A 27,968-nucleotide genomic window follows, 5' to 3' on the forward strand; every position below is an offset into this window, starting at 1 on the left:
GACAGATAGAGTTAGATAGACAGATAGATAGAGTTAGATAGATAGATTTAGATAGACAGAGTTAGACAGACAGATAGATAGATAGACAGATAGATAGATAGATAGATAGATAGATAGATAGATAGATAGATAGATAGATAGATAGATATGCAAATATGAATTTTTTAATTTTTTTCCCAAATTACGTTTCTTTGTTACTGTAATTTTTCTGGATTCCATTTTTAATAATTTAATGTGAGCTTATAATTAATTTAACTGTAGTCAAAGAAATTAAGACATTTAACTGCAGTGCATCAGTAGTGCATAGCCTCCAACCGGAAGCCTCCTCGCACTGAGCGGAAGCGCAGCGGCTCCAGCTGTTATTGTTGACAGACGGAGCTTCGGGGGGAAAATGGCGGTGTCCCGTCGATCCTCACAGCACCAACAAAGCAGTCTGCAGCCGTCTCCGCGGAATGCCGTGATCGCGTCCCCCCCTCCTGAATCGCCGTCCGCGATTATTCCCGAATCGACGAGTTTATTGAGCCCCTCGTCCACTGGCGCAGCGGAATGCGGCGGAGCGACGATGGAGTCCGCAGCGGCCTCCTCCTCCTCCGCCTCTTCTCCGGACCGGCCCTCCCCAGCAACAGCAGTGGCCGCCGCAGCGTCGTCAGCAGCCGGGAGCTCCAGCTGCAGCAGCATTAGTTCAAGCGCGACCGCAGGCAGCCAGAGCCCCGGCTCAGGAGCGACCAGTCCCGGGGAAGGAGTGTGCGGGGCTGGCGGGGCGTTCAGAGAGCTATTTGAGGCCTGTCGGAACGGAGATGTGTCGCGGGTGAAGAGGCTGGTGGACTCGGTGAATGTGAACGCCAAAGACATGGCCGGACGAAAATCAACCCCTCTGCATTTCGCTGCAGGTCTGTATTTATGTATTTACCATATACATAGTGTTTTTAATAATCTTGCTTTGTTTTGCGTCCTTATAAAACAACACAACGTCGCATTTGTGGTCTTTGGTTCCATTATAATCGGAGTTTTATACGAGCATGAGATACGTCAATAAAAGTAGAGAGAAAGTGCGCACTGTTTTCATGCAAAAATTATGTACTGTAAATTGACTACTCACAATGTGTCATGGCATAATCGTCTTATTTGAATCAAATCTGCGTTCTTAAAGATGTTTTTTGAGATAAAAATTCGAAGCTGACATGTAATTTTGCAACCCACTAATTCACTAATCATTTCTAGCAGGCCTATAAAGTAAAAATAGGGGGGAAAAAAACCTTGTGGACAGAAATAAGAAATAAATCTACTGGCATTATCTAATTAGGGTGTGTTTTTAAAAAGGTCTGTTCGTGATTTTACATATTACCTTAAAAGTGTAAGTTTTGTGAGTCACATACACTGACTAAATCAATTTATAATTCGGGATACCTGGCAATTTGCTAATAAATAGTCCAAAACAAGTAAATATGACCATTTATGAGCTTAAAAAGTTGTAAGCTGTTATTTTTTACCTCCTATAAACATTACTCATGTTGATACCTCCATACAGTGAGATTTTCAGCAAAAGTAACCATAAGCATGCAGTTTTCATGATCTCGTAGAGACTATATGGATTATTTGCACTTATTAAAATGCGTCTGTCAATCTGCAGGACCATTTAATTTGGCTAACTAATGACAGCTAGTTATTAAAGTTGATTTTAAACATTATTATAATTATTAATAATTTTAAATTATTATTACTATAATTTAAAAGATATGCATCAGATCAGAGAGTTGCTGCATCTAAAAACATACACTGTTACAAATATATCGTTTTTTTAACCTAAAATCTCGTTAGGTGTAATAAGATCTGATTTTTATTTGTTTCATCATATTATATTCAATGCATTTTAAACTGATGGTCGTTTGTGATGTTTGACAGGCTTTGGCAGAAAGGACGTGGTCGAGCATCTCTTGCAGACCGGAGCAAATGTCCATTCCCGTGACGACGGTGGTCTGATCCCGCTCCATAACGCCTGCTCGTTCGGGCACGCAGAGGTGGTCAGCCTGCTGCTGTGTAGCGGCGCGGACCCCAACGCACGAGACAACTGGAACTACACACCTCTACACGAGGCTGCCATCAAGGGCAAAATAGACGTGTGCATTGGTACGGATTAATATGAGAAATCTTGTGTTTTCAATCATAGACCAATACCGATCACTAAAAAAGCTCTAATAATAACAACAAATTGATGGTCGCCGATATATTGTACATCCCTTGCTGAAAGTCAGTGAATGCGGTGTCTAATGAGTCACAGTCACCATTGTGTGGAGTTGCAGCGGTTGTCTATAGAGCTGATGTTGCGTTCCAGCATGCTGCAGTATTGCTGTGTTGTGATAGTAATGTTGTTGTCCTGCAGTATTTTTCTCCTGCGGCCTGATGTCATAGTGTCCGGCTGAATACCTCTGTGCTGAGACAGCACTCATGTGTGAGAAAAACTGACAGGATCTCTGATGTTTGCATTAGTTGCACAATTGAATGTGTTTGTCTGAGTACGGTGTGTTATTTTGTGTAAAACTACTTCTTCAGAGTTATTTGGCGAAGTGTGGAGAGCGACCATTAGGGATGTGCAATATATTGGTGAAAATATCAGTTTTGGTCAATATTACCTTTTTTTTTTTTTTTTTTTTTGCTTATCGGGTCTAAAATTACGCTGATATTAGAAACCGACTATCAGGATTTTTATATATTAGTTAATGTACTGTGAACTGTGCACACTGTGAAATTCACTGTAAACTAACATGAACAAACAATGAAGTATTGTCTTTTCATTAAAAAAGTTTAATAAATGCGTTTAAAAATATACTGCACAATGTTAGATTATATTAGCTAATGCCTTAACTAATGTTAACGGAGGGGACCTTATTGGAAAGTGTTAGAAAAGTATTTATATTACACAGTGGATGGATAACTGGATTATTATTACAGTGATTATTATGTTTCTAGCATGTTATATGTTTGGGAACAGTTCTTTTATCCCTAATTGATGGGGTGTGTAGGTTTTCATTTCTTAAACAACCATGTCAGAATATGTATCATTGCCATATTCCAGGATCACAATGTCAAGATTCATCAGGCTCAAATTGTGGAAGAATGGTTGGGAGGGAACGTGAAGAATCATTTTCACACATGAATTGGCACCTTAAATTCATTTCAAATTCATTATATCCCAAGTCTTTGGGATGTGCTGGAGGAGACTTTACAGAGTGCTCACCTCTTGCATTGTCAACACAAGATCTTGACCAAAAATTGATGCACTTCTTGATGGAAATATTATCACAACATTTATTTCCATCAAGATCTTTTATTGGCAAGCAAGAGTCAAGCACTTCGTAAAGTCTCCTCCAGCACATCCCACAGACTTTCAAACAGTGACTTTTTTTGGCATGGCAGACGGTGTGTGTGTATATATTATGCATTAAAATGTTTCAGTGGCTGGTTGTACTAAAATTTCAAATTGCAGATCTAGAATGAATACTTAAGGTGGTGAAACAATATAGATAATTTTATTAGCCAAAGTGTAAAACATTATATGCCTCTGATATCATGAGTTTCAGTATCGGTGCATTCCTTGTTGTGACTGTATTGCTTGATTCTGTTTCTTTCAGTTTTGCTCCAGCATGGTGCTGATCCAAACATTAGAAACACTGACGGCAAATCAGCTCTGGACCTGGCAGACCCTTCTGCTAAGACCGTCCTCACTGGTGAGACATTCATCTGCTTTACAGTCATTAACAAACACACACTCACAATCTGATAAGCAGACATGTAAATGCACATTGGATATGTGTTCAGTGGCATAGATATTATTTATGTAGTATGCGGTATGTATGTAGATTTCTGACTGCACAGAATGCCTATATGATTTACTACAAATGCCAAAATGTGCACTATATAACAAGAGTGCCACAATGCACTGCACTCCAGTCTGAAGGCCATTATCCACCACATTTTCATTATCCATTATTTGATTGGACGGCCAAATGTTAAAACATTTGTACACAAAAATTTGATTAAAATGTCACCTTGATGCCACTCGCCAAATTAAACATAGTGATGTTGCAGCAGCACACTTCCGTTTGAAAGTTTAATCAATGCATACTGCATACCGTTTCACTTATTAATTAAAAAAGTGCCAAGTACTGCATAATATAAACAGCATGCTAGTTTTCCAGTCTGAAGAGCTATTGTTTGTAGCACTAAAAATATCCACACAAACATTATAATGCATCTTTCAAATCGAGTCTGTCTGACACCTCCTGTCTGTCTTTACTCCTCAGGTGAATATAAGAAGGATGAACTGTTGGAGGCAGCGAGGTGAGCTTATGGCACAATAACTATAATTTAATATCAATGTGTTGCTTAAACACTTCTATAAGTGGTTTCAAGGGACTTTGGATGGTTGCTCAAATGGCTAAACATCTTGTTTCGATTGTTGGAGTCCTTTGGGAAGGATGTGCAGAGCTGTAGGTGCTACACACAGCCCGGCATAGGCCATAATGGTCATATTTTGATATTTAGAAAACTTCAAGAATATCAAGTTTTTGCCTCAATAAATGTTTTTTGGACTGGGGACATTTTGAGGAAAATTGTCCCCTAAGATTACAGAATCCTAAATCTTAAAATTACAGAATATTTTCTTAGTAGTGATGGTACAATGAACTCTAATCTCAAAATATCATTGAATATTATATTGTTATTCTATGGTATATTATATTCAGTGCTGTCAAATCGATTAATCGCATCTAACATAAAGGTTTGTGTTTATACAATATTATTATATTTATTTTATATGTATGTATGTGTGTATATGTATACACAGACTATGTATATATATATATATATATATATATATATATATATATATGTATATATATATATATATATATATATATATATAAACACTTTTTTTGACAGCACTAATTATATTACATTACATTAAAATATATCGCATTAACTTGTAAAGTTTTTTTTGCACCCAAAATCTATTTTTTCATTACTATTTTCTTCCATCTCTGATCTTTTAGAATTTAAATGGCACTTTTTTGTTACTGTTTTTAAAGACTTGAGTAAATAAATTGTCTGTGTTTGCATGCGAAACAAGTCTAATATAGTTGCATTGGCACCATCCTTTAGTTACAGCTTTCAAAACAGTCCTAAAGCAAGCCGTTTCTGCAGCTAGGTTTCAATAATTAGAGTAGAAGTGGAGATTACAGTAAGTTTACATTGTGCATTTCAAAAGATGTTGTGGTCCCTTTAAGTACACTGGAATCTTCTTTGACTGTCACTGATCTCCAGAAATGTCTTTTCTCTAAGTTGCCATTCCTAACAGTGTTTTGTCTCCCTCTGTTCGGAAAACATCTTTCTTAGGAGCGGAAACGAGGAAAAGCTGATGGCGCTTTTGACCCCACTTAACGTCAACTGTCATGCCAGCGATGGACGCAAGGTAACAGATCAGAATTGTTTTATTTAATCTGCATAAATTGTTCCGTAATGTTGCTTTGAACATTTGATATACCTTATAAGATGTCAATTCCTAATACGACTATATGTCTGACATTGTTTCTATACTCAAGTTCTGTTCAAACTCAAACACAGGATGTGATTTTATGTATTTCTTTGGTCATGTAAATGATATAGATGTAGGTCAAGACAATCCTAAATCCCCTTGTTTGAGTTTTTTTTTTTTTTCTTCCCGTAACACTGTGTTTAGAGTAAACAGCGCTGACCTAGTTTAACCCATAATGAGTTTAAGTCTGGACGTATGGTTGATGTCATTTTATAATGTCTTAACTGCCCCTTTGTTCACTCTGGGCTGCTTTTTGATGTCAATCATTTTTATAAGGGATTTCAGTTGATCTTTGCTGCCTATTGGATGCACATCTGACCTTTATGAAGGTTTAGGCAAATCTTTTATGATCCATTTCTTTCTCTAATCACGACATAATAACAGGACCTTGATTTCCCCTTAAATCCTCTGTCATCCCTGATCATTCCAGGTCACTTCATACGTCAGATCTCTCTCCAGACCTCTGTGTCTTTATATCAGAAGGGCTTTTGAGTTCACTTTGGTGTTTTTTCTTAAATATTTGCTCTTGCTGCTCTAGTCTCCTGTTTGTCTTGTAGAGGATTTTGAGTTATATACTGTAACTCATGCTGTGTTATTACTATTTTATTTTAGAGGCTGATACTTTCATTTTTGTACTGGTTTTGATACCTGTAAATTGTGTAGTAATATCATATGAGAGTCGTGTGTTTAGTATTTTCTTGAACTATCAACACCACAATTCACATCAAATACAGCACATTATAGTTGATAACCAAGCATAATACATGCTTGAATGTACTCTACATAGACATCAGTATTGGCAGTGAAATCATGCCGTAGATGTTATAAACCTAGAAATATCTCTGATCTGCTGACATTTTGTTTTTTCAGCCAGATTTTTTTTGCGTGGCAACATTTATGCAACAAACAGAATATATGCTGAATGATGTCGTTTTTGATATCTATTTCATTTTAATAAGAGTAAATGAGCAAAGAAAATGTTCATAGACCTAAGGGATGCACCGATACAATAATAAACATTTTCTATTGTCATATGTTTTGTTTAGAATATCAAAGAAATGTTGTATAAAGTAACTCAATAATTTTGTTTCTCATTTTCTGTCATTAAATTGTATGTATGTACCATTCAAAAGTTTGGGGTTTTGAATAAATTAATACTTTTATTCAGCAAGGACACATTAAATTGATCGAAAGTGACAGTAAAGATATTTGTAATGTTACAAATATAATAATAATAATATTTCAAATTCAATTTTAATTCTGTTCTTTTTAGCTTTTTATTCATTTCTAAGAGTCATGAAAAAATATTTATCATGGTTTCTTCGCACAACTGTTTAACATTTATACCAATAAGAAATGTTTATTGAGCAGAAAATCAGCATATTAATGTGATTTCTGAAGGATCATGTGACACTGAAGACTGGAGTAATGATGCTGAAAATTCAGCTTTGATCACAGGAATAAATTACACTTTAACATATATTAAAGTAGAAAAGTTATTTTAAATTGTAAAAATATTTCACAACGCTACTGTTTTCACTGTATTTTTCATCAAATAAATGCAGCCTTGGTGAGCATAAAAAACTTGGTAAAAAAAACCTCAATAACATTAACAAATCTCACCAACCCCAAACTTTTGAAAGATAGTGTGTATATAAGTATTATATCAGCCATTGAATCGATTTTAGCATTTATCATCCTGTGTGAACTGATCAATAAAAATAATATAGAGAATATACAGAAATAAAGTTAAAAAAAAAAAAAAAGGTAGCTAAATATTTTTAAGATATTGTGCTTCTTATAGGATGCTTTAGCTGTTGAATTTTTAGCTTTCAAGCACAACAGTTAGCTCTGCTGGATAATATGTTAGTTTATAGCTAATTTTTTGTTTTGTTTTGTTTTTTGTTCTGGCAACATTCAGTCAACATCACAAAAAATGCTGGTAAGTTTATTTTGTGAAACAGAAATTAGTTTTGGTCTGTGATTTTATTTTTATTATTATTTTTATTTGTTTTTGTTAATTTTTGCCCCTAAAAATCCATCCATACGCTGGTTCACACTTAAAACGCACAGAAACCTGCCTTATTTTCTGCTGGTCACAATCCATCAATCAACCTATAGCTTTGCTAATGTTTTGATGATTCATGCAGGTTCTGAAAACAAGGCTTTCATTTACCGCTTTTTTTTTTTTTTTTACTCTTTTACAAAACTTCTCTAAACTGTCTTCCTTTGCAAGAACTCCATGTTTCCACCCCTAAACCCCACCTCCATATCCACGCATCATCGCTCACGTTTTTGAATCCGTTTGTTTGATTTGTTGTGATCAGCACGCATGCTCTCCACGAACGTGGTGTTTAATTCCTGATTTCTTAATGACATTCTGTCCTGTTTAGATCCATTGTGTGTTTGCTAGAACTTGCACTGTTGCCCATTGCTTGTGCTGTACTCTATTTCAGTCCTCATTAATAATGATATGAAGATGAATGTTGCCTCTCCATCCTGCACTGAATAATATCATTCTCTCAGAGAATGCGTCATACTTTTAAGGCAGATCTTCATTACTAAATGGCTGCATTGTTGAGATTTGTTGTCATGCTGATTGTTTTGCTGTGGTTGTGTTCAGGCTGTCATAAGGGCATGTCACCATTATTTCTTCATTGTTCACTGCATGAACTCAGAATGAATTAGAAACTTTATTTGTGTCTAGACTATTTAAGTTACTAGTGGTTTATTGAGTCACTTGTAATTATCTCTTCTTAAAGGGGTTGCTTCACCAAAAAAAATGTCTGTCATTAAGTACTCACCATCATGTCGTTCCAAACCCGAAAGACCTTGTTTCATCTTCGAAACACAAATTAAGATGTTTTCGATGAAATCCTGCAACGTTATTACTGCTTTCAAGGTCCAGAAAGGTAGTAAAGACATCAACCTTAATGTTATGAAGCATCGAGAATGCTTTTTGGGCTCAAAAAAAAAAAACAATTCAACAAATTCTTCTCTTTTCTGTCAGTCTCCTACACTGTTGACATTGAAGACACAGAGAACAGTTATCGGCCAATACTGAGTCGGCATTCTGACGTAGAACCCAGAAGCTCTGCACTTCGTTTACAATGTCAACAGCGTAGGAGACTGACGGGGAAGAGAAGAAATTGTTGAATAAAGCCATTATTTTGCACACAAAATATTTTCTTCACTTCATAACATTAAGGTTGAACCACTGTAGTCACATGGACTATTTTAAGGATGTCTTTACAGCCTTTCTGGGCCTTAAAAGTAGTAATTAATTTGCTTTTCATAGCGGGGTCAGAAACCTCTTGGATATCATTGAAAAAAAACCAAGAAAAAATATCTTAATTTGTGTTCCGAAGATGAACAAAGGTCTTTCGGGTTTGGAACAACATGAGGGTGAGTCATTAATGACAGAAATTTAATTTTTAGGTGAACTATCCATTTAAGCGGATTGCAGATTGCAGCTGTAAAGGCCTATTTGCACCAAGAGGCAATAGTGCACAATAGTGACTGCTCACTTTTTTAGTGGTTCCAGAATGTATTCCCATTTTTTTTCCCCCCCATTTCAACAATCTTTTAATAAAGATATCTAAGCCATGAACCAATCCAGCCAGCTCTGACATTGCAAACTTGCTGGTCTGTGTATTTAAGGCAATGCAATGCAGTGCAAATTATGAAATAATAAAAATAACAATAATCAAATATAAAACTATTGGCTTAGAGTCATTGATTATAAGTATAAAACCAATAGAGTTTTCATTTGAATGCAAAATAATGTTGGAAACTGACTCTGTTACATCATTTGCAGTGCTTCATAGGAGTATGTTGTTGGTGCTGAGCTCTTTTGCCTCTCTTTATCTCTGTTTTTGTGGTAACAGTAGTTATTTTTTCTTATTATTGGACTCTTCTAGGATTATGGGTAGGGACACTGAATTTTGGCTTCTAGAGAAGCATATATTATGGCTAAGAAAGTATAATACTCATCCCCTTTTAGGGCATGTTATTTGACCCAAATGCTGTTTCAGTTTTGGTGTGAATAGATCTTTTGTTTGTGATTTGTTCCACTTTTTTGTTTTGTTCTTGGTGCGAGTAGGCATTTACATGTTCTTTAAGATGTTTAATTACGTCCATATATTTACAATTTAATGTGGACTGTAGAAACAGGTTTTAGGGGTACTAAAGGCACATTCACACCAAGGATGATGACTATAACGATAAAGATATCGTTCTAAAAATCGTTACAAATATAAAAGAATAACAGAGTCCACATCACAACTATAACGATAATAGCACAGAGAAATTATATAATTGGAATTGCTTTCAGAAGGATTTTTTTTCCCCCAGCTGATGAACGATAAAAACATTGGCAATCGGCCCAATCAGAATCCATTCTGCTTTAAAGAGATCAAGCATTTAAAGCGAGAGATGAAAAAACTGCAGCTCGCGCTTAGAATAAACAGAACGCTATTGTGTGTTGGTGTGGATGCTGTTATAGTTATCGTTCTTGATATGAACGGGTCTTTAGGCACCGCTTCTGTATCACAGAAACATCAAGAACGTAATTTCAAAACTGAGGTACATTTACACAGAACAGCTCATTGTATAAAAAGTTAACTGTCTAACTAATGTTGGGATGGGTTTCAAGCAGGTTTATATACAGTAGTCAACATTTGAAGTGGATCAAAAAAGTTGTCCTAAGAAGAAGGTTTTAGGATGAAAGGTTTTGAATCACTTCAAATGTTGACTACTGTAGTTATATTTGAGGTTGGGTTATGTGCGATGAGCACATTGATCATTAATTTAGCTCCATTAAGTGAACTGAATATATTCAGACAGATTATTAATGTTTCTCTCTTCTTTTCCAGTCCACTCCTCTTCACCTGGCCGCTGGGTATAATCGCGTGCGTATAGTGCAGCTACTGCTGCAGTACGGCGCTGACGTCCATGCCAAAGACAAAGGGTGAGCAACTACTTCCTGTCTCTCTCTTAAACATGTGTCCAGTATGTAAAGCCAATAGGGATGTAACGGTACATGTATTCGTCCCGAAACATACGCTACGGACATTACAGTTCGGTGAATAAAGTCAGACGACGAATGCAGTCAGTCACAGGCGATCCACACTCCAATCCAGAAGGGGGCGCGTGCGGTAATGCAACGCTGTTTGCTTCCAGTGAAATGCGCAGAAGAAGAAGAGATGACCGATCTATTTCTTTATGTAATAATATTTCACCTAGCATTACATTTACATCAGGCATTTAGTGTCCACAGCATGTTAGTTCAATAGAGAATAAATAAATAAATAGCAAATGAATTTAATAGTTTGGGCTCTGTTGTTAATTGTAACCTTTAATGTGCAAGAAAGGGCTCCCTGTATATTAGCTGAGATAGATTTTTTTATCCTTAAGAAAATGTTAGTTATAATTGAATTTATTTAAACACAGAGACACATTTGTTCAAAAAAAAAAAGTTTAATTAAAAAAAGCAATTTTATGTTTAGTTTTCTCCCCCCTGCTGTACCGAACCCATACCGAACTCCGACTTCAAAACCGAGGTACGTACCGTACCGTTACACCCCTAAAAGCCAACATGAAATGCAGCCTATTTTTATTTCCACAATTTCTCACACATTTAATATTTTTTATTTGTATTATATAAATACACTACCATTGAAAAGTTTGAGGTCAATAAGTTGTTGTTTTTTTTAAGAAATTAATACTTGTATTCAGCAAGGATGCATTAAACTGATCAAAACTGACTGTAAAGTCTTTTACTTTGTTACAAAAGATTTCTATTTCAAATAAATTGTTCTTTTGAACTTTCTATTCATCAAAAAAATCCTGAAAAAAAAAAAAATTATATTATATTATATTATTATACCGTTCAGAAGTTTGGGATCGGTAAGATTTTTAATGTTTTTAAAAGAAGTTTCGTCTGCACAACCAAACCTGCATTTATTTAATTAAAAATAAAATAAAATCAGAAATATTGTGAAATATTATTATTATTCAAAATAACTGTTTTCTGTTTGAATGTATTTTAAAAAGTAATTTATTCCTTTGATGGCAAAGCTGAATTTTCAGCATCATTACTCCAGTCTTCAGTGTCACATGATCCTTCAGAAATCATTCTAATATGATGATTTGCTGCTCAACAAACATTTCCTATTATTATCAATGTTGAAAACAGTTTTTTTTTTTTTTTTTTTTTTTTTTTCAGGATTCCTTGATGAATAGAAAGTTCAAAAGAACAGCATTAATCTGAAATACAAAGCTTTTGTAACATTATACACTACCGTTCAAAGGTTTGGGGTCAGTAAGAATTTTTATTTTTTTGAAAAGAAATTAAAGAAATTAATACTTTTATTTAGCAAGGATGCATTAAATCGATCAAAAGTGACAGTAAAAACATTTATAAAATGTTACAAAACATTATATTTCAAATAAACACTGTTCGTTTGATCTTTTTGTTCATCAAAGAATCCTGAAAAAAAAATATTGTACACAAATATTTTATACAGTTGTACACAATAAATGTTTCTTGAGCAGCAAATCATCATATTAGAATGATTTCTGAAGGATCATGTGACACTGAAGACTGGAGTAATGATGCTGAAAATTCAGCTTTGATCACAGGAATAAATTACATTTTACAATATTTTCAAATAGAAAACAGTTACTTTAAATTGTAATAATATTTCACAATATTTCTGATTTTATTGTATTTTTAATTAAATAAATGCAGGCTTGGTGAGCAGATGAAACTTCTTTTCTAAAAACATTAAAAATCTTACCAATCCCAAACTGTTGAACGGTATATATCATGGTTTCCACAAAAATATTAAGCAGCACAACTGTTTTCAACATTGATAATAATAAGAAATGTTTCTTGAGCAGCCAATCAGCATATTAGAATGTTTTCTGAAGGATCATGTGACACTGAAGGGTAATGATGCTGAAAATTCAGCTTTAAATCACAGGAATAAATTACACATTAAAGTATATTTTGTTAAAATAGAAAACTTATTTTAAATTGTAATGTTTTATATATAAAATATTGTATTGCTGTATTTATTTTGAATAATATGCGCTGATAAATTGTACCAGGAATGTGTATTAACACAAATAAGGTAAACAAGGTTTACATTAGCGTTTATCATGATCTTTTGAAATAATTTCTTTTTTTTCTCTCTCTCTCTCTCTCTCTCTCTCTCTCTCTCCCTCCCTCTCTCTCCCTCTCAGTGGTCTTGTTCCTCTGCATAATGCCTGCTCTTATGGTCACTACGAGGTCACAGAGCTACTGTTGAAGGTAAATAAAATAATCTAGTCAGTACTTACTGATTGAAATATATTTGCTTCCCCAGCCCAGATGCTTTATTGTTTTGATTCTTATTTTCTCGTTATTGTGATTGATGGTTTCCTGTATGTCTCGCTCACAGCACGGGGCGTGCGTTAATGCCATGGACTTGTGGCAGTTCACCCCGCTGCACGAGGCGGCCAGTAAGAATCGAGTGGAGGTGTGTTCACTGCTGCTGAGCCACGGCGCCGATCCCACACTGCTCAACTGCCACGGCAAGAGCGCGGTGGATGTGGCGCCCACACCTGAACTTAAAGAGAGACTCACCTGTACGTGTCATTCACAGTGCATATGCTTATTTCCATAGTAGTTTCAATCATTTGACCTTTTACGATTTCCTTCGTCCAGATGAGTTCAAAGGACATACGCTTTTGCAAGCGGCCCGTGAGGCAGACATGGCAAAGGTCAAGAAAACGGCTCAAGAGATCATCAGTTTCAAACACCCTCACTCCCATGACTCTGCTTTGGTGAGCACAGGACATGGTCTTTTGAATCCTGAGGGTTTTAATGATGTTTATTAAGATCTCCATTTTTGTTCACAGCACTGCGCCGTAGCCTCTCCTCATCCCAAACGCAAACAGGTCACAGAGCTGCTGCTGCGGAAAGGTGCCAACATTCACGAGAAGAACAAGGAGTGAGTGTTTGACTTTATTAGATACAGTTGAATCTCTTGGTTGCTGTTTCTCACATTCACTTATTCTTTCTTCCTATAGTTTTATGACTCCGTTCCACGTAGCGGCTGAGCGGGGTCATAATGATGTGCTTGAAGTCCTACAGAAACACGGAGCAAAGGTACCAGCATGGGATCTGTTCCAGGATCTAGTGAGCTACTTTGCTATATGCCGTCTATTAAGGCAGCTGCTTTCATCTTCAACTATATTTTTAAATATGTAAATTTATCTGTTACCTCAGACCCTACACAGAATATTTTCAACAGGATGTGATGTCACACTCCATGGCTTCCTTTTTTAATAAATTATAAAAAAATAAAACAACGATACATTCAAATTTTTATATACTTGACTGTAGGTTTCAGGTTTGATATGCTTGTTTGTAGAGCCAAATTTTTGTGATCATATATCAAATATGGCAAAAAAAAAAAATATAAAAACTAAATATATATATAATTACTAAAATATAAAAATAAAAACAAGAAATAATACTGCTGTAATTTGTCAGTAAGATTTCTCTTTTGCTCACCAAGGCTGCATTTGTTTAAAAATACAGTAAAAACATTTTAATTTTAAAATATATTTTAAATTGCAATTTATTCCTGTGATCAAAGCTGAATTTTCAGCATCATTACTCCAGTCTTCAGTGTCACATGATCCTTCAGAAATCATTCTAATATGCTGATTTTCTGAATAAGAAACATTTCTTATTATCAATGTTAAAAACAGTTGTGCTGCTTAATTTTGTGGAAAGTCAAACTTTTGAACTGTACTGTATCTTTATAAAAAACCTTTTTCACTGAGCTTTGTGAGCGTGTGTGTGTTTAGGTGAATGCTGTGGACACACTGGGACAGACAGCTCTGCACAGGGCGGCCCTTGCTGGCCACATCCAGACTTGCAGACTATTGCTGAGTTACGGAGCCGACCCGTCAATCATTTCACTGCAGGGCTTCACCGCCTCACAGATGGGCAATGAAGCCATTCAACAGATACTAAATGGTACTATTTACATCTATTGATCTGAGCTTTATTTGCAGTATGATTAATGAATCTTCTGTCACTAAACGCTAAAGATGTCCTTAAACTGTTATGATTTTCCTGCATTTATTTCTCCAGAGAACATTCCTCCCCGTAATTCGGATGTGGATTACCGCTTTCTCGAGGCTGCTAAAGCCGGAGACCTTGACACAGTGAAGGTAAATAACAGTTTAGCAACTTTAAAGTAAACATTCAATTCACGTTTATTTGTATAGCGCTTTTCACGATACATATCATTTCAAAGCAGCTTTACAGAGAATGCATGTCAACATTACAATATAAAGAATGCAGTTAGCAAATAATGTAATAATTTAGGCAGTTAATTTTCAATCACTGTTAGCAGTTTAACTGAAGGTAGAAGCAATGAGCTCCTGGAAAAAGGAATTACATTAACAATAATTAGAATATAGAAATTTGGCAATGTGCATGTTGATCCAGATGATTGCATCTTCTGAAGTCGTCTCTTCATAGGTGTTGGTCATCTGAGCATCTGAACATGTTCAAATTCATTTCACTTCCATGATGTGTGACGTAAATTAGGATGTTAAATGATAAAAATAACTTTTTTTTAAAGATTTTATCCATCAGGAAATCAATAGCTATGTTCACTTGCTCTAAAATAATGTTTATAATCAGATTGATGGCTTAATGGAATGAAAGCCTTGATATAAACACCTCTTCTACCAATCTGATTGAGCTCGATTTGAATGAAATTTTGATCAGATTGAAAGGGATGCTGTCGGCCTAAATTAATAATTTGATCAATGGCGTGGTGCAGGTATGACGTCTGAACCCGGAAGACTAATTCGCCAGTGGTTCCTTCGAGATTTTCCTGTGGGGTTTTATAATGGGGTTTTTCAATTTGAGTAAAATAAGGTCTGTGGTAAACATAACTTGACAGTACTTGTTCTACACACAAGTAAATACACACACTCATACCGAAAACGTGAATTTTGAAGCAGTTATGTTTATTTTTGAAAATGGAGGTTTCTGATAAGTAACTATATAAGACATTTTGGTGTGTGAGTGTGTGCAGTTTACTTTATGCTATGTTTACCACAGGCTAGTGTTGTCAAAAGTACTGACTTCGGTACCAAAAATGTGACGCTTTAAGCGCTGTTGAGCGGATTCGTAAACACCTCTGACTGTCTATCTCGGTCTGCTGATAGACACCTGCTTTCAAATGCACATGTAAACAAATATGTCAATATGTTCAGTCCGATAGATGCAAATTAGTTCATGTAAACATTCCTAATAAAAGTTTGTGAAGGAAAATGTTTGTGTGTCTTCCATAGCAACTGTGCTCACCTCAAAACGTGAACTGTCGTGATCTGGAGGGCCGTCACTCCACCCCGCTGCATTTCGCTGCAGGCTACAACCGCGTGGCTGTGGTGGAATACCTGCTGCATCATGGGGCCGATGTCCACGCTAAAGATAAAGGGTACGATCATCTTCATCTGAATCATCATTAACGTGACTATCATTGCCCTGTGTTGGCATTATCAGTAACTCTTTTTCTCTTGATCAGTGGTCTGGTTCCTTTGCACAACGCGTGTTCGTATGGTCACTATGAGGTGGCGGAGCTGCTGGTGAGACATGGAGCGTCTGTGAACGTGGCGGACCTTTGGAAGTTCACACCACTACATGAAGCTGCAGCCAAGGGCAAATATGAGATCTGCAAACTACTGCTCAAGGTTTGATACATCAGATGGAGAAATCATGCACATGATACAGGCTAAAACCGCATGGCTGTGGTGGAATACCTGCTGCATCATGGGGCCAATGAATGTAGTGATTGTAGTCATAATGAATGTAGTGATTGTGTGGGAATTTCATATAATATTAATGATGTTTAGTGGTTAATGAGTTATTATTATGCGTTAATAATTGATTATTGATGCACCAAAATGTATTTTAATTCTTGTACAAAATTGTAGATACATTGGGATGAAATCCAAAAGTTTTGTAATATATAAATTCTATAAATATTATATATTTTTTAAATATTATATAAATTAATATTTAAATATATAAAATGTCTGTTAATTTTAAATATATTATTTAAATGTATTATTATTATTATTATTATTGTTGATGTCCAAAAACAGTGACCTAAAATCCAGTTTTTGCAGGATGGGATGTCTGGATTCAGATTGAATAGATTTGTTGAATTTTTTTATTTATTCAAAATTTATATCAAATTATAGATAAAAATGAGGCTGTAAATATTATAATATGTTCACAGATATTTAAGTATCTTATATTAATAAGTATAGAAGTATTTAAATATCTGTAAATATATTATTTAAATGTATTGTTATTAGTATTAAAACAAAAAACAGTGTCCTAAAAATATCTCTTAACAAACTGAGACTTAAGATTTGAACAGATTTGTTCAGTAATAATTTTTTGTTGTTGTTGTTGAATCTAATTGAACATTTTAGCTGCTAAATTAAATCCAATGAAATCCAATGAAACCATTCATCACCAGTCATTAAGTGCATGCTACTGTTTCCTCACTTGAAGTTTATGAAGTTTAAGGTGAAATGGTCTGAAATGCCTTTAGCATCAATTTTAAAGTGATGTTTTTCTTCTTTTTTTTTTTTTTCTTTGCAGTCTTAGGATTAATGATTATTATTAAGAGCGTAACACAGCCCCTTTTCACTAACATATCAACTCTCTCTTTAGCACGGCGCTGACCCATCTAAGAAGAACCGTGATGGCAACATGGCTCTGGACATGGTGAAGGACGGAGACACGGACATCCAGGACCTGCTGCGTGGAGACGCCGCCCTGCTGGATGCCGCCAAGAAGGGCTGTTTGGCTCGAGTGCAGAAACTCTGCAGCCCTGAAAACATCAACTGTAGAGACACACAGGGCAGGAACTCCACACCACTGCACCTTGCAGGTAACATACCTCCAGGTGTTTACTCGCATTGAACACACATTCATCTCGTCTATCTGGTGTTTTAATGATGGAATTAATTTGTTTTCGATCAGCTGGTTACAATAACCTGGAGGTGGCCGAGTATCTCCTGGAGCACGGAGCGGATGTGAACGCTCAGGATAAAGGAGGACTGATCCCTCTGCATAACGCTGCTTCATATGGGGTGAGAGAACTGGGGGTGTGGGAAGATCAAAGGTTTTAGTCTGTATAAATGACTTTATGAAGGAAGTGTTTTATAGAGTACTTACTCGAGTCTTCAATGTCATATGATCCTTCAGAAATCAGTCTAATATGCTGATTTGATGCTCAAGAAACATTTATTATTATGATGATCAATGTTAGCTTAATGTTTTTGTGGAAACAGTGATAAAAATTTTTGTTTCAGGATTCATTGACAAATAGAAAGTTCAGAAGAACAGAATTTATTTAAAATAGAAACAATTTGTAACATTATAAATGTCTTTATTTTCTTTGTTTAATGTAATGCATCATTACTGAATACAAGTATTAATTTCTTTAAAAAAATTACGTCTTACTGACCCCAAAGTCATTAGAGAACAATAGTGCCTGTAATACCTATATACTATATTACAATTTTAATGATAACATATGAGATTGCTTAGAGTTGCACAAATATGAACAATTTTACATAATATTCATACATTTTTAAGCATTTAACAATATTATGTATTTACTCAAGTTTTATATGTGTAATATTGTGCTGTAATCATGACATTAATACTGCTTCTATAAATTGCCGTCTCTCTCGTTCTGTCCAGCATGTGGATATCGCCGCCCTCCTGATCAAGTATAACACGTGCGTGAATGCGACCGATAAGTGGGCGTTCACTCCGCTGCATGAGGCTGCGCAGAAGGGCCGCACACAGCTGTGTGCACTGCTGCTGGCACACGGTGCTGACCCAACCATGAAGAACCAGGAGGGACAGACAGCTCTGGACCTGGCCACGGTAAACTACCCTACCAGAACTGTTAGATAATACTCTAGTTAAGAAAAGATCAAAGTTGACTTGAATTTAAGATAAGAGATTGATCCTGAAAGATTATAGCATTGCATTGAAAAAGTTAAAGGGTTAGTTCACCCAAAAACGACAATTCTGTCATCATTCGCTCACCCTCATGTCGTTCCAAACCCTTAAGACTTTCATTCATCTTCGAACCACAAATGAAGATCGTTTTAATGATTTCTCTCCCTCCATAGACAGCTACTCAAATAAGACTTTGACACTTCAAAAAGTTCATAAAGAGATCGTAAAACTAATCCATATGAATTAAGCTGTTTATACCAAATTTTCTATAGAGACTCAGTCGCTTTATATGATGAACAGTTTGAATTTAGGCTTCAATTCACATAAAAACATTCTTAAACACACATCAGTTGTGGTAAACAGAAGCTCAAGCATGTTTGCTTGATGTGTGAGAACCAGTGAGGTTCATTCTCATGTGGTACGCCTCATACAACTTTTGACTTTAAAAATGTATTAGTAAGTGTTGATATCAACATCAACTAAGATGAACAAATGCTGCAGATATATTCTTCATAGTTCGTTCATGTTAACTACTATTACCAAATATAACCTTATTGTAAAGTGTGACCAACATTACTTTCTTACGCAGACAAATCACACAAAATACGACCAGAAAGATGTTGTAAGAAAGTAAAAAAGGTTGATTTTGAGTTTTAGATTTCGTGTCAACTGTAGTATTGAGTTCATTGTCATCTCTCTGTGTTTATCAGGCCGATGACATTCGTGCGTTGCTGATGGACGCAATGCCTCCTGATGCCCTTCCCAGCTGTTTCAAACCACAGGCCACCGTACTCAGCGCCGCTCTGATATCACCTGCCTCCACACCCTCCTGCCTCTCCGCCGCCTCCAGCATCGATAACCTGGCCGGGCCCCTCTGCGACGGGGCCAGTGGAGGGGCTACAGGACCCGCTGATGGAGCCTCCGGAACAGAGCGGAAGGAAGGAGATGGTGAGAAAGATGAAGATGTTAAGAAAAGAAGTTAGTGAAAAGAAACAAAAGAACCGCCTCATAAGAGTCATTCATTCAGGAATCAGACTACACTGATTATGCAGTATGGCTTTGATTCTCTAAAAAAAGAATCACTTCGTGAGAGTCATTTGTTCTTGAACCAGATTACACTGATCACCAGTGTTTGGGTTTACGCTTTACTCATTGTAACTCATTACTTTTCATTAAAAATAAATAACACAATATTGTAACACATTACTTTTAAAGTAACTTTCCCTAACACTGCTGATCATGCTGTATGAGTTTGATTCACTAAAAAGTACTGCCTCATAAGAAACATTCATTCTGGAATCAAACTACACTGATCGCACTTTGATTCATTAAAAAAAAACGGCTCATGAGTCATTCATTCTGGAATCAAACTATACTCATTGTGCTGTATGGCTTTGATTCCCTAAAAGAATCAGCTCATAAGAGTCATTTGTTCAGGAATCAGACTTCACTGATTGTGCTGTGCTTTGATTCACTAAAAAGAATCAGTTCATAAGAGTCATTCATTCTGTAATTCAGTAACGGTGTTGGGTTTCTGCTGAATAGTATTTTAGTAAACACTGTCAGACTATTTTAGATCATTGTTTCATCCGCATTGGTAGATTGAATCTTGTATCATTCAGATCATTTGCGTTATGCTTTTACTATGTCATATTTTTGTCATTTTTATTAAAATATCATTTTGTTCCATAGCTGTCCTAGATATGAACATCTCACAATTCCTGAAGAGTCTGGGGCTTGAACATTTGAGGGACATCTTTGAGAGAGAACAGGTGAGAAAGAGACCATCTTTGAACTCTTTTTATTTCTTTTGAAAGGTTTCATTGTGTTTGTAACTGTGTCCATTTTCCATTAGATCACTCTGGACGTGTTGGCTGACATGGGTCACGAGGAGCTCAAGGAGATCGGCATCAATGCTTACGGACACCGTCATAAACTCATCAAAGGCATTGAGAGGCTGCTGGGAGGACAGCAGGGTGAGTGTCTATCTCATAAAACATCAGTTCAGCTGCTTGCGTCGGTATATTTTCCGATTCGATTTGAATCCTGTTATCTGTTAACGCCGCAGGTGCCAACCCATACCTGACCTTCCACTGCACCAATCAGGGCACAGTTTTGATTGACCTGGCTGTGGATGATAAAGAGTTTCAGTCTGTTGAGGAAGAGGTAAAACATGAACACTTCTGGGCTGTGGCATATGCCCATCTGCTTCGGCTATGTGTGATGGGTGTTTGTTTTTTGGTTACAGATGCAAAGCACAATTCGGGAGCACAGGGATGGAGGAAACGCGGGTGGCGTTTTCAGTCGATATAATGTCATCAAGGTAAATACACACCAAATCTATTCAACATTAGTGATATTTAACTGATCTAAAATAGGTATTGCTGTCCAAGTAGTAAGTATTGCATAAAACTTATTGTATGATAACATTTTTTTTGATATCTTAAAGGGTTAGTTCACCCAAAAATGAAAATTCTGTTAGCCTCATGTCGTTCCAGTTCTTTGGAACACAAATAAAGATATTTTTAATGAAATCTGAGAGATTTCTTTCCTTCCATTGAAAGTTCTATTAACCCAAAACTCTGACGTTTATAAAGAGATGGTAAAACTAATCCATATGAATTGAGCGGTTTAGTCCAAATTTTCTGAAGAGAATAGATCACTTTATATGATGAACAGATTGAATTTAGGCTTCTATTCACGTATAAACATTGATCAGCAAACATAAACGGAAGCACAAACATACTTGGTTGATGCGCGACCAAAAAAAAAAACGTATTGTTTCTTGTGGAAGCTCAAACATTCTGCTTAACACATGAGAATGAACCCTCATTGGTTCTCATGCTCGAGCTTTTGTGACCATATTTAAATGCTGTAAACATTTTTTGCTCATAATTTGTGGTCAGAGATGAACAAAAGTCTTATGAGTTTAGAACGACATGAGGGTTAGTAATTGATGACAGAATGTTCATTTTTGGGTGAACTATACCTATAAGTATGTCTGTTTTACTCTTGAGCAAAATCTAACTGAAATTGTCACGTAGATCCAGAAGGTGGTGAATAAGAAACTGAGAGAGCGATATACACACAGGCAGAAGGAGATTGCAGACGAGAATCACAATCACCACAATGAGCGAATGCTGTTTCATGGTAAGTGCTGAACTCGCTTGTCCTATGAATTGAAAACAAATGAAACGTAAAGAATAAATATAATTGTATTTATGTATTTATAACAAGTTTTTTTTTTTTTTTTTTTTTTTTTATGTTTGCTAATTTTTGTTTTCTATTTAATGCATCAATGCATTGCTGAATAAAAGCATTAATATCTTTTTAATATTAAAAAAGGAAAAAGGGATACATTAAATTCTTTTGAATTTGTGTAATTATCAAAAAAAATCCTAAAAAGAAAACAAAAAAGAACATAGCATAATATATGTACACTATATACAATATATTTGACTGACTGCTCCTGAAAAATCAGCTTTGCATCACAAGAATAAATTACATTTTAAAATATATTGAAATAGAATCAATTTAAATTGTAAAAATAATTCAAAGTGTTACTGTTTTTACTGTATTTTTGTTAAAATAAATGTAGCCTTGATTAGCATAAGAGACAAAAACATAAAAATAAAAAAAACATGCTCTAATATTTGAGCTGCTTATTGTTAATTATTTAGTTTTGGTAGGCTATTATTTTTATTTTTTTTAAATGTTTTTATCCATTATAAGACCACTAACCTTACCATCTGCCTATACATATTACATCATTATTACCAAATGTGACCATGGACCACAAAACCAGGGTCAATTTTATGAAATTGAGATTCATGCATCATCTGCAAGCTGAATAAATAAGTGTAGGATGGGACAGTATTTGGCCGAGATGCAACTATTTGAAAATCTGGAATCTGAGGATGCAAAAAAATGTAAATATTGAGAAAATCGCCTTTAAAGTTGTCCAAATGAAGTCCTTTGCAATGCATATCCACTCAAAAATGTACAAAATATCTTCATGGAACATGATCTTTACTTCATATCCTAATGATTTTTGGCATAAAAGAAAAATGTGCTATAAATACATAATTGCTGCAATATGTAGCCATGCATTACATTTAGTTTTGTTTGAATTGTGGATTTGGTTTAATATTAGTAGTTTTCCTACTAATCCTAAGTATGTTTTGTTTTTCAGGATCTCCGTTCATAAATGCCATCATCCATAAAGGATTCGATGAGCGTCATGCATATATTGGTGGCATGTTTGGAGCTGGCATTTATTTTGCAGAGAACTCCTCTAAGAGCAACCAGTACGTCTACGGCATCGGTGGCGGCACTGGCTGCCCCACTCACAAAGACCGTTCCTGTTACGTGTGCCACAGGTACATGAACACACACACCTGATACAAGAAGAGATGCAACATAAACAAATGCACAAATGGATGTTTTTTTTTTATATTTTCCTCTGTGTTGATTTCCCACAGGCAAATGTTGTTCTGTCGTGTGACATTGGGAAAGTCCTTTCTGCAGTTCAGCGCCATGAAGATGGCCCACGCTCCCCCTGGTCATCACTCTGTGATCGGCCGTCCCAGTGTCAACGGCCTGGCCTACGCGGAGTATGTGATCTACCGCGGAGAACAGGTACTGCTGGAAAAGAAACACTGCATCTTTAAACTTTATACTTGGTGTGTAACGGTGCATGTATTCATCCAAATCGTCACAGCACGGACGTCACGGCAGGGTTGCCAAGTTTTCACAACAAAACCCACCCAATTGCTACTCAAAATTAGCCCAATCGTGTTTCATGATGGCTCCCTGGTATAAATTGCGCTCTGGGTGGTAAAATCTGCGTTCATGGTGGGGTTCCCCTGGTAAAATTCGCATTCCAGGGGCTATATATCATGTTATTTGGGGTCGCTTCAACCCGTGGACATGAAAAACAGCCCACTGCAACAGCGTTAAAGTAGCCCAATTCCACAGGAAAACCACAGAATTGGTAACACTGCATCATGGTTTCGGTGCATACAATCAGACGTGACCATTTAGGCTACATCCACACGAAGCCAGAGCTTTCCCTATCCGATCTTTTTTTCCCCTTGTCTCAAGAAATATCTGCATACACACTGAAACCGACTCAAAACGATGAAGTATACATGCCAGATCAATATGAGGCGCTGTAATTCTGCCACAGAGATGCACTATAAACAAAGAATAAGACTTGGAGCAAGCGCATCAACCTTGCACACGGTATACAAACTTTAGTACAGCTTAGAAATAAAGCTTTATTTTAATAAAGCTAATAGGCTTGGTAGCTTCTGCAGCATGAACACAAGCGTGTAGTCTGCCGTTGTTGTTGTTGTTGTTGTTGCTGTTACATGACATAGCGATGTCTGACTAGGGTCGACACATGGGATGATGACATCATCGTTTCACAAAATATACGGATTGGCTGTACACACGAAAACGCAAGGGCATGGTTTTCAGATTTATCCACTCTGGGACCCGGTTTCAAAAAATAGCAGTTTCAGGCTCAGAAAACGCCGGATCCGTCTGGACAAAACGCCTATACGATACAAAATTTTTGCATATGCACATAAACGCGTCTCCATGTGGACGGAGTCTGGAGCCTTGGTGTAATCTCGCAACCAGTGTTATAACTGCAAAAAGACATCAATAAATCAAAAAAGGATTATGTCACATGTAGCATTATATTTACATCAGGCAAGTCATTCAGTGTCCACAGCATATTAGTTCACTAGATAAATGAACTCTAGCCTCAGAGCCACAACTACCTATTACATAATCACCAAGGACCAATGGTAGTTCGAAGGTGTTCGAACTTTTCTGTAAAGTTTGCTTTGGTAAGTTGTTTTGATGTCCCAAAACAAACTTCATTTTAGCCTGATTTTGTTTGAAATAACGTCACACCAGTTTGTTCTTCAATTTTGGTATATGAGGGCCTTTAGTGTAACCATGGGGTGTTATGGCCGGTTCACGCAGAACACATTTTTGCTGTTAAAAACATGAGCCACAGGCCAGGTGCATTTTTAAAAAGTTGAACTTGTTTAAGTTGAGCGCTGTGTTTTTAGAACTGCATGTCATGCGCGAGACACAGCAAAAGACTCGAGCGCAACGGTTAAATATCTGTCTAGCGTGTTTACATTGAAAAACAATGGGAAAGTAGCGCAGTGGAATGGCGTTGTGTGTTGTGTCTTAATGTTTTTTTTTTGTTTGTTTGTATTTTTTCCAGGCCTACCCAGAGTATCTCATCACTTATCAGATAATAAAGCCGGACAGCACGCCTCAGTCCTCCACAGGAGCAGAGCAGAAGTCATAGTCAGCACACTGCGTTTCTACACTCACTCACTCTCTCACTCGCTCACACAGTCACTCATTCTTTCTCACTCTCTTGTTGCACAAAGGAAATGTGAACTTTCCCATGTACCCACGTCTTACCCATGGAATTCCCATGTATGAATTATGAATTTGCACTTTTAAAAACAAGTTACTTAAGTTATTTGAAAATAGTTGCAATTGTGAAGTCTAATGTACAGGTAGTATAAAGAAAACATGTAAAACTGACTGTTTAACGATGCTATTTGAGTTGTATTTTAATGGAACTTTTTTTTTTTTTGAGTCTGTTCATTTCTTTTAAATAAATCTCATCAACAGGACTCATTCATTTCACTTGCTTTTGATTGTTTATTCGTGTGAAATGGTATTACCTTCATTATATTTCGTCTCAGCATTATTAGCTGGAATTGCAAAGGGGATTAAAAATAATAAACGATGACCGTATAATAGTAATATTATAAAAATATTATTACAATTTATAATATCTGTTTTCTATTTTAACGTGTTAAAATGTAATTTATTCCTGAGATGGCAAAGCATCATTACTCCAGTCTTCAGTGTCACATGATTCTTCAGAAATCATTCTAATATGATGATTTGCTGGAAACATTTCTTATTATCAATGCTAAAAACTGTGCTGCATTTTTTTTCAGGATTCTTTGATGAATAGAAAGTTCAAAAGAACAGCATTTTTGATCAATTTATTGCATCCTTGCTGAATAAAAGTATTCATTTTTTCAAAAAAACTTTTGAAAAGTAATGTAAATGGTATCTAATAATACATATTCACTGTAAAGACTACGTAATTCAAATGTTAAACATCAACCCATAGGAAAGTCATTGTGAATATCCATGAAAATGTAGAAAATAGACTAATAGTTTTTATTTGTACATTAATTTAGGATTTGGGTTGCAAAAAGTGTTTTCTGCACATTTTACACATCAATGTAAATGCAACAGGGATTTTAATACACTACTCAGCTTTATTTATCACAAGCAATCACATGATATGAAAAATGAATATTTCAGTACAAATGATGTAAAATAATCTAAATGCACTTGAACATGGAAGTATATTTTGAGCTAATGCAAGTCTAAATGATTAGACGTACAAAGGCTAAGCAGATTGTCAGAAATTACAGTAGAAATTGGAAAGATAAAAATGTGTATTGCTAAAAAATATGTATTTTTTAATATTTAAAATATCCAGGGTTATGTGACTTAGCACTTAGGCTGTGCTCAATACCACCATCTGAGAATTAACAAAAAGAAAAGATTATCAAATAAAAATATATCAAATTCAAGTCTGAATCAAAATCAAGCCATTCTCCTGTTATATGTCAGCTGATTATTTTTGGCTCCTGATAGATGGTCATCATCCGATGGGAATGACTGTGACTTGAGGTCTGGCTGTAGGGATTGCAGTGGGGGGGACCCTCTCTAGCACAATGATGGGCGGCTGCACAGCCACTGGAGGCCTGAAGTGGAATAAGTGTGGATGCGGATGTGGATGTGGATATGGATATGAATATGAGTAGAAACCAGGTGGATAGGGGCGTACAATACTTGGAAATCTGTAGGGTGTAAGTTGCAGTCCACGGAACTGATCCATATTCATGAGAAAAGGAAATGAAGGCATTGTTTGAACTGGAAAGACTGGCCGATAGAAGTCCTGAAAAACACAAAGTTATGATTCACAGCTGTTGAACATGCAAACATCTTTTCTTTAAAAAGTGCATTTTGAATGTTCACTGAACTGAAACAATTACCTCAAAACTCAAATCTCTTGTCTTCCTGCCCCTGGTTTTCTCCACCTACAGTCAAAACAAAAATTATTCAGACATTTTTTATATATTTTTACTAGTGGGTGCAGGAAAATATAGTTGACATTATAAGTGAGGATAGCAAAATAAAGTAAACTGTTACATATTATTCCCAAAAATTCTTCATACAGTGGACTACCAGTAAAACTGATAAAAATTTGGGACCAAAAATTATTCAGACACTTTGACCTGACCATGTTATCTGACATAATTAAGATTTAAATTTTTTTCTGACACAGTTTAACTCTGAGATCTTGCCATATTTAATTACCATTTTTTAAACTATAGTGAATAAACTGTATTAATGTATGAAATGTTCAAGGTGTCTGAATAAATGTTGGTTTGACTGTATATCCAACAGACAAAATCCCTTAAACAGGTAACATTATATGTGTCATATTTACATTATGTAAGTCGTATATTCAACTCACAGGAACAGCCAGACTCAGACAGACTGCAGACAGGAGACTGAAAACCAAGATTAGGGTTGTCATAGCTGCTTCTGACCTGCAAAGTAAACCATGTGAAATCATGGATTGCTCATCCCATAATTTTATTTTCTAGACAGACTTTTGACCCACTCAGAACTTAAATTAATAGCAATAATATATATATATATATATATATATATATATATATATATTACTGATAATATTAAATTATTTTAATATTATATAATTTACTATTACTATGTTAATTTTATAATATATATATATATATATATATATATATATATATATATATATATATATATATATATAATTAATGCTATATAAAATATTTTATTTGATAAAATAGTACTAGTAAATAATATAATATTAATATAATAATAATATATATATTATGTCTGAAATTTTATTTAATAATTAAAATATATACAGTAGTCAACATTTGAAGTGGATCAAAAAAGTTAAGAAAAAAAGTTAAGAAGAAGGTTTTAGGACAACTTTGATGAAAGGTTTTGATCCACGTCAAATGTTGACTACTACATAAAGATAATATTTTCACTTACCTGTTCGTCTTTTTCACATTTCACATATGCTGCTTTGTCGATATCTTTTCTCATCCAGTTCTGCTTGTGTTTTTATATGACAACCTTCTCTCATTCACCCCATAAAATTCTGTGGTTCTTTCCCAC

General features: G+C 35.6%; 2 protein-coding genes across 11 annotated transcripts; one reads left to right on the forward strand and one right to left on the reverse strand.

Moving 5' to 3' along the window:
• Positions 1-316: 316 nt before the first annotated feature.
• tnksb (tankyrase, TRF1-interacting ankyrin-related ADP-ribose polymerase b) lies at positions 317-25,327 on the forward strand. Of its 10 annotated transcripts, none has more exons than XM_048188728.1 (29): positions 317-890; positions 1,903-2,127; positions 3,630-3,725; positions 4,302-4,338; positions 5,392-5,467; positions 7,512-7,532; positions 10,465-10,559; positions 11,098-11,151; positions 12,839-12,905; positions 13,036-13,222; positions 13,302-13,420; positions 13,496-13,587; positions 13,667-13,775; positions 14,453-14,624; positions 14,742-14,821; positions 15,959-16,104; positions 16,192-16,357; positions 17,352-17,571; positions 17,664-17,773; positions 18,390-18,578; positions 19,367-19,634; positions 20,349-20,428; positions 20,512-20,632; positions 20,725-20,822; positions 20,905-20,979; positions 21,701-21,806; positions 22,849-23,035; positions 23,138-23,294; positions 24,904-25,327. In XM_048188728.1, the coding sequence occupies exons 1-29, from the start codon at positions 392-394 to the stop codon at positions 24,988-24,990; spliced, it is 3,939 nt and encodes a 1,312-aa protein (XP_048044685.1). In that variant the 5' UTR covers positions 317-391; the 3' UTR covers positions 24,991-25,327. The 10 variants fall into 10 exon arrangements, with proteins under 10 accessions (XP_048044685.1, XP_048044688.1, XP_048044689.1 ...); XM_048188731.1 differs by having other exon boundaries at positions 19,367-19,604; XM_048188732.1 differs by having other exon boundaries at positions 13,667-13,745.
• Positions 25,328-25,716: 389 nt separating this feature from the next.
• On the reverse strand, positions 25,717-27,916 carry LOC125267269. Its single transcript, XM_048188741.1, has 4 exons — positions 27,843-27,916; positions 27,262-27,337; positions 26,777-26,821; positions 25,717-26,679 (listed from the first exon to the last, which is right to left on the reverse strand). Exons 2-4 carry the CDS (start codon positions 27,322-27,324, stop codon positions 26,383-26,385), a joined length of 405 nt encoding a protein of 134 aa, XP_048044698.1. The 5' UTR covers positions 27,325-27,337; positions 27,843-27,916; the 3' UTR covers positions 25,717-26,382.
• Positions 27,917-27,968: the final 52 nt, after the last annotated feature.

The sequence above is a fragment of the Megalobrama amblycephala genome, linkage group LG4 (genome assembly GCF_018812025.1).
Source record: "Megalobrama amblycephala isolate DHTTF-2021 linkage group LG4, ASM1881202v1, whole genome shotgun sequence".
NCBI lineage: Eukaryota > Metazoa > Chordata > Actinopteri > Cypriniformes > Xenocyprididae > Megalobrama > Megalobrama amblycephala.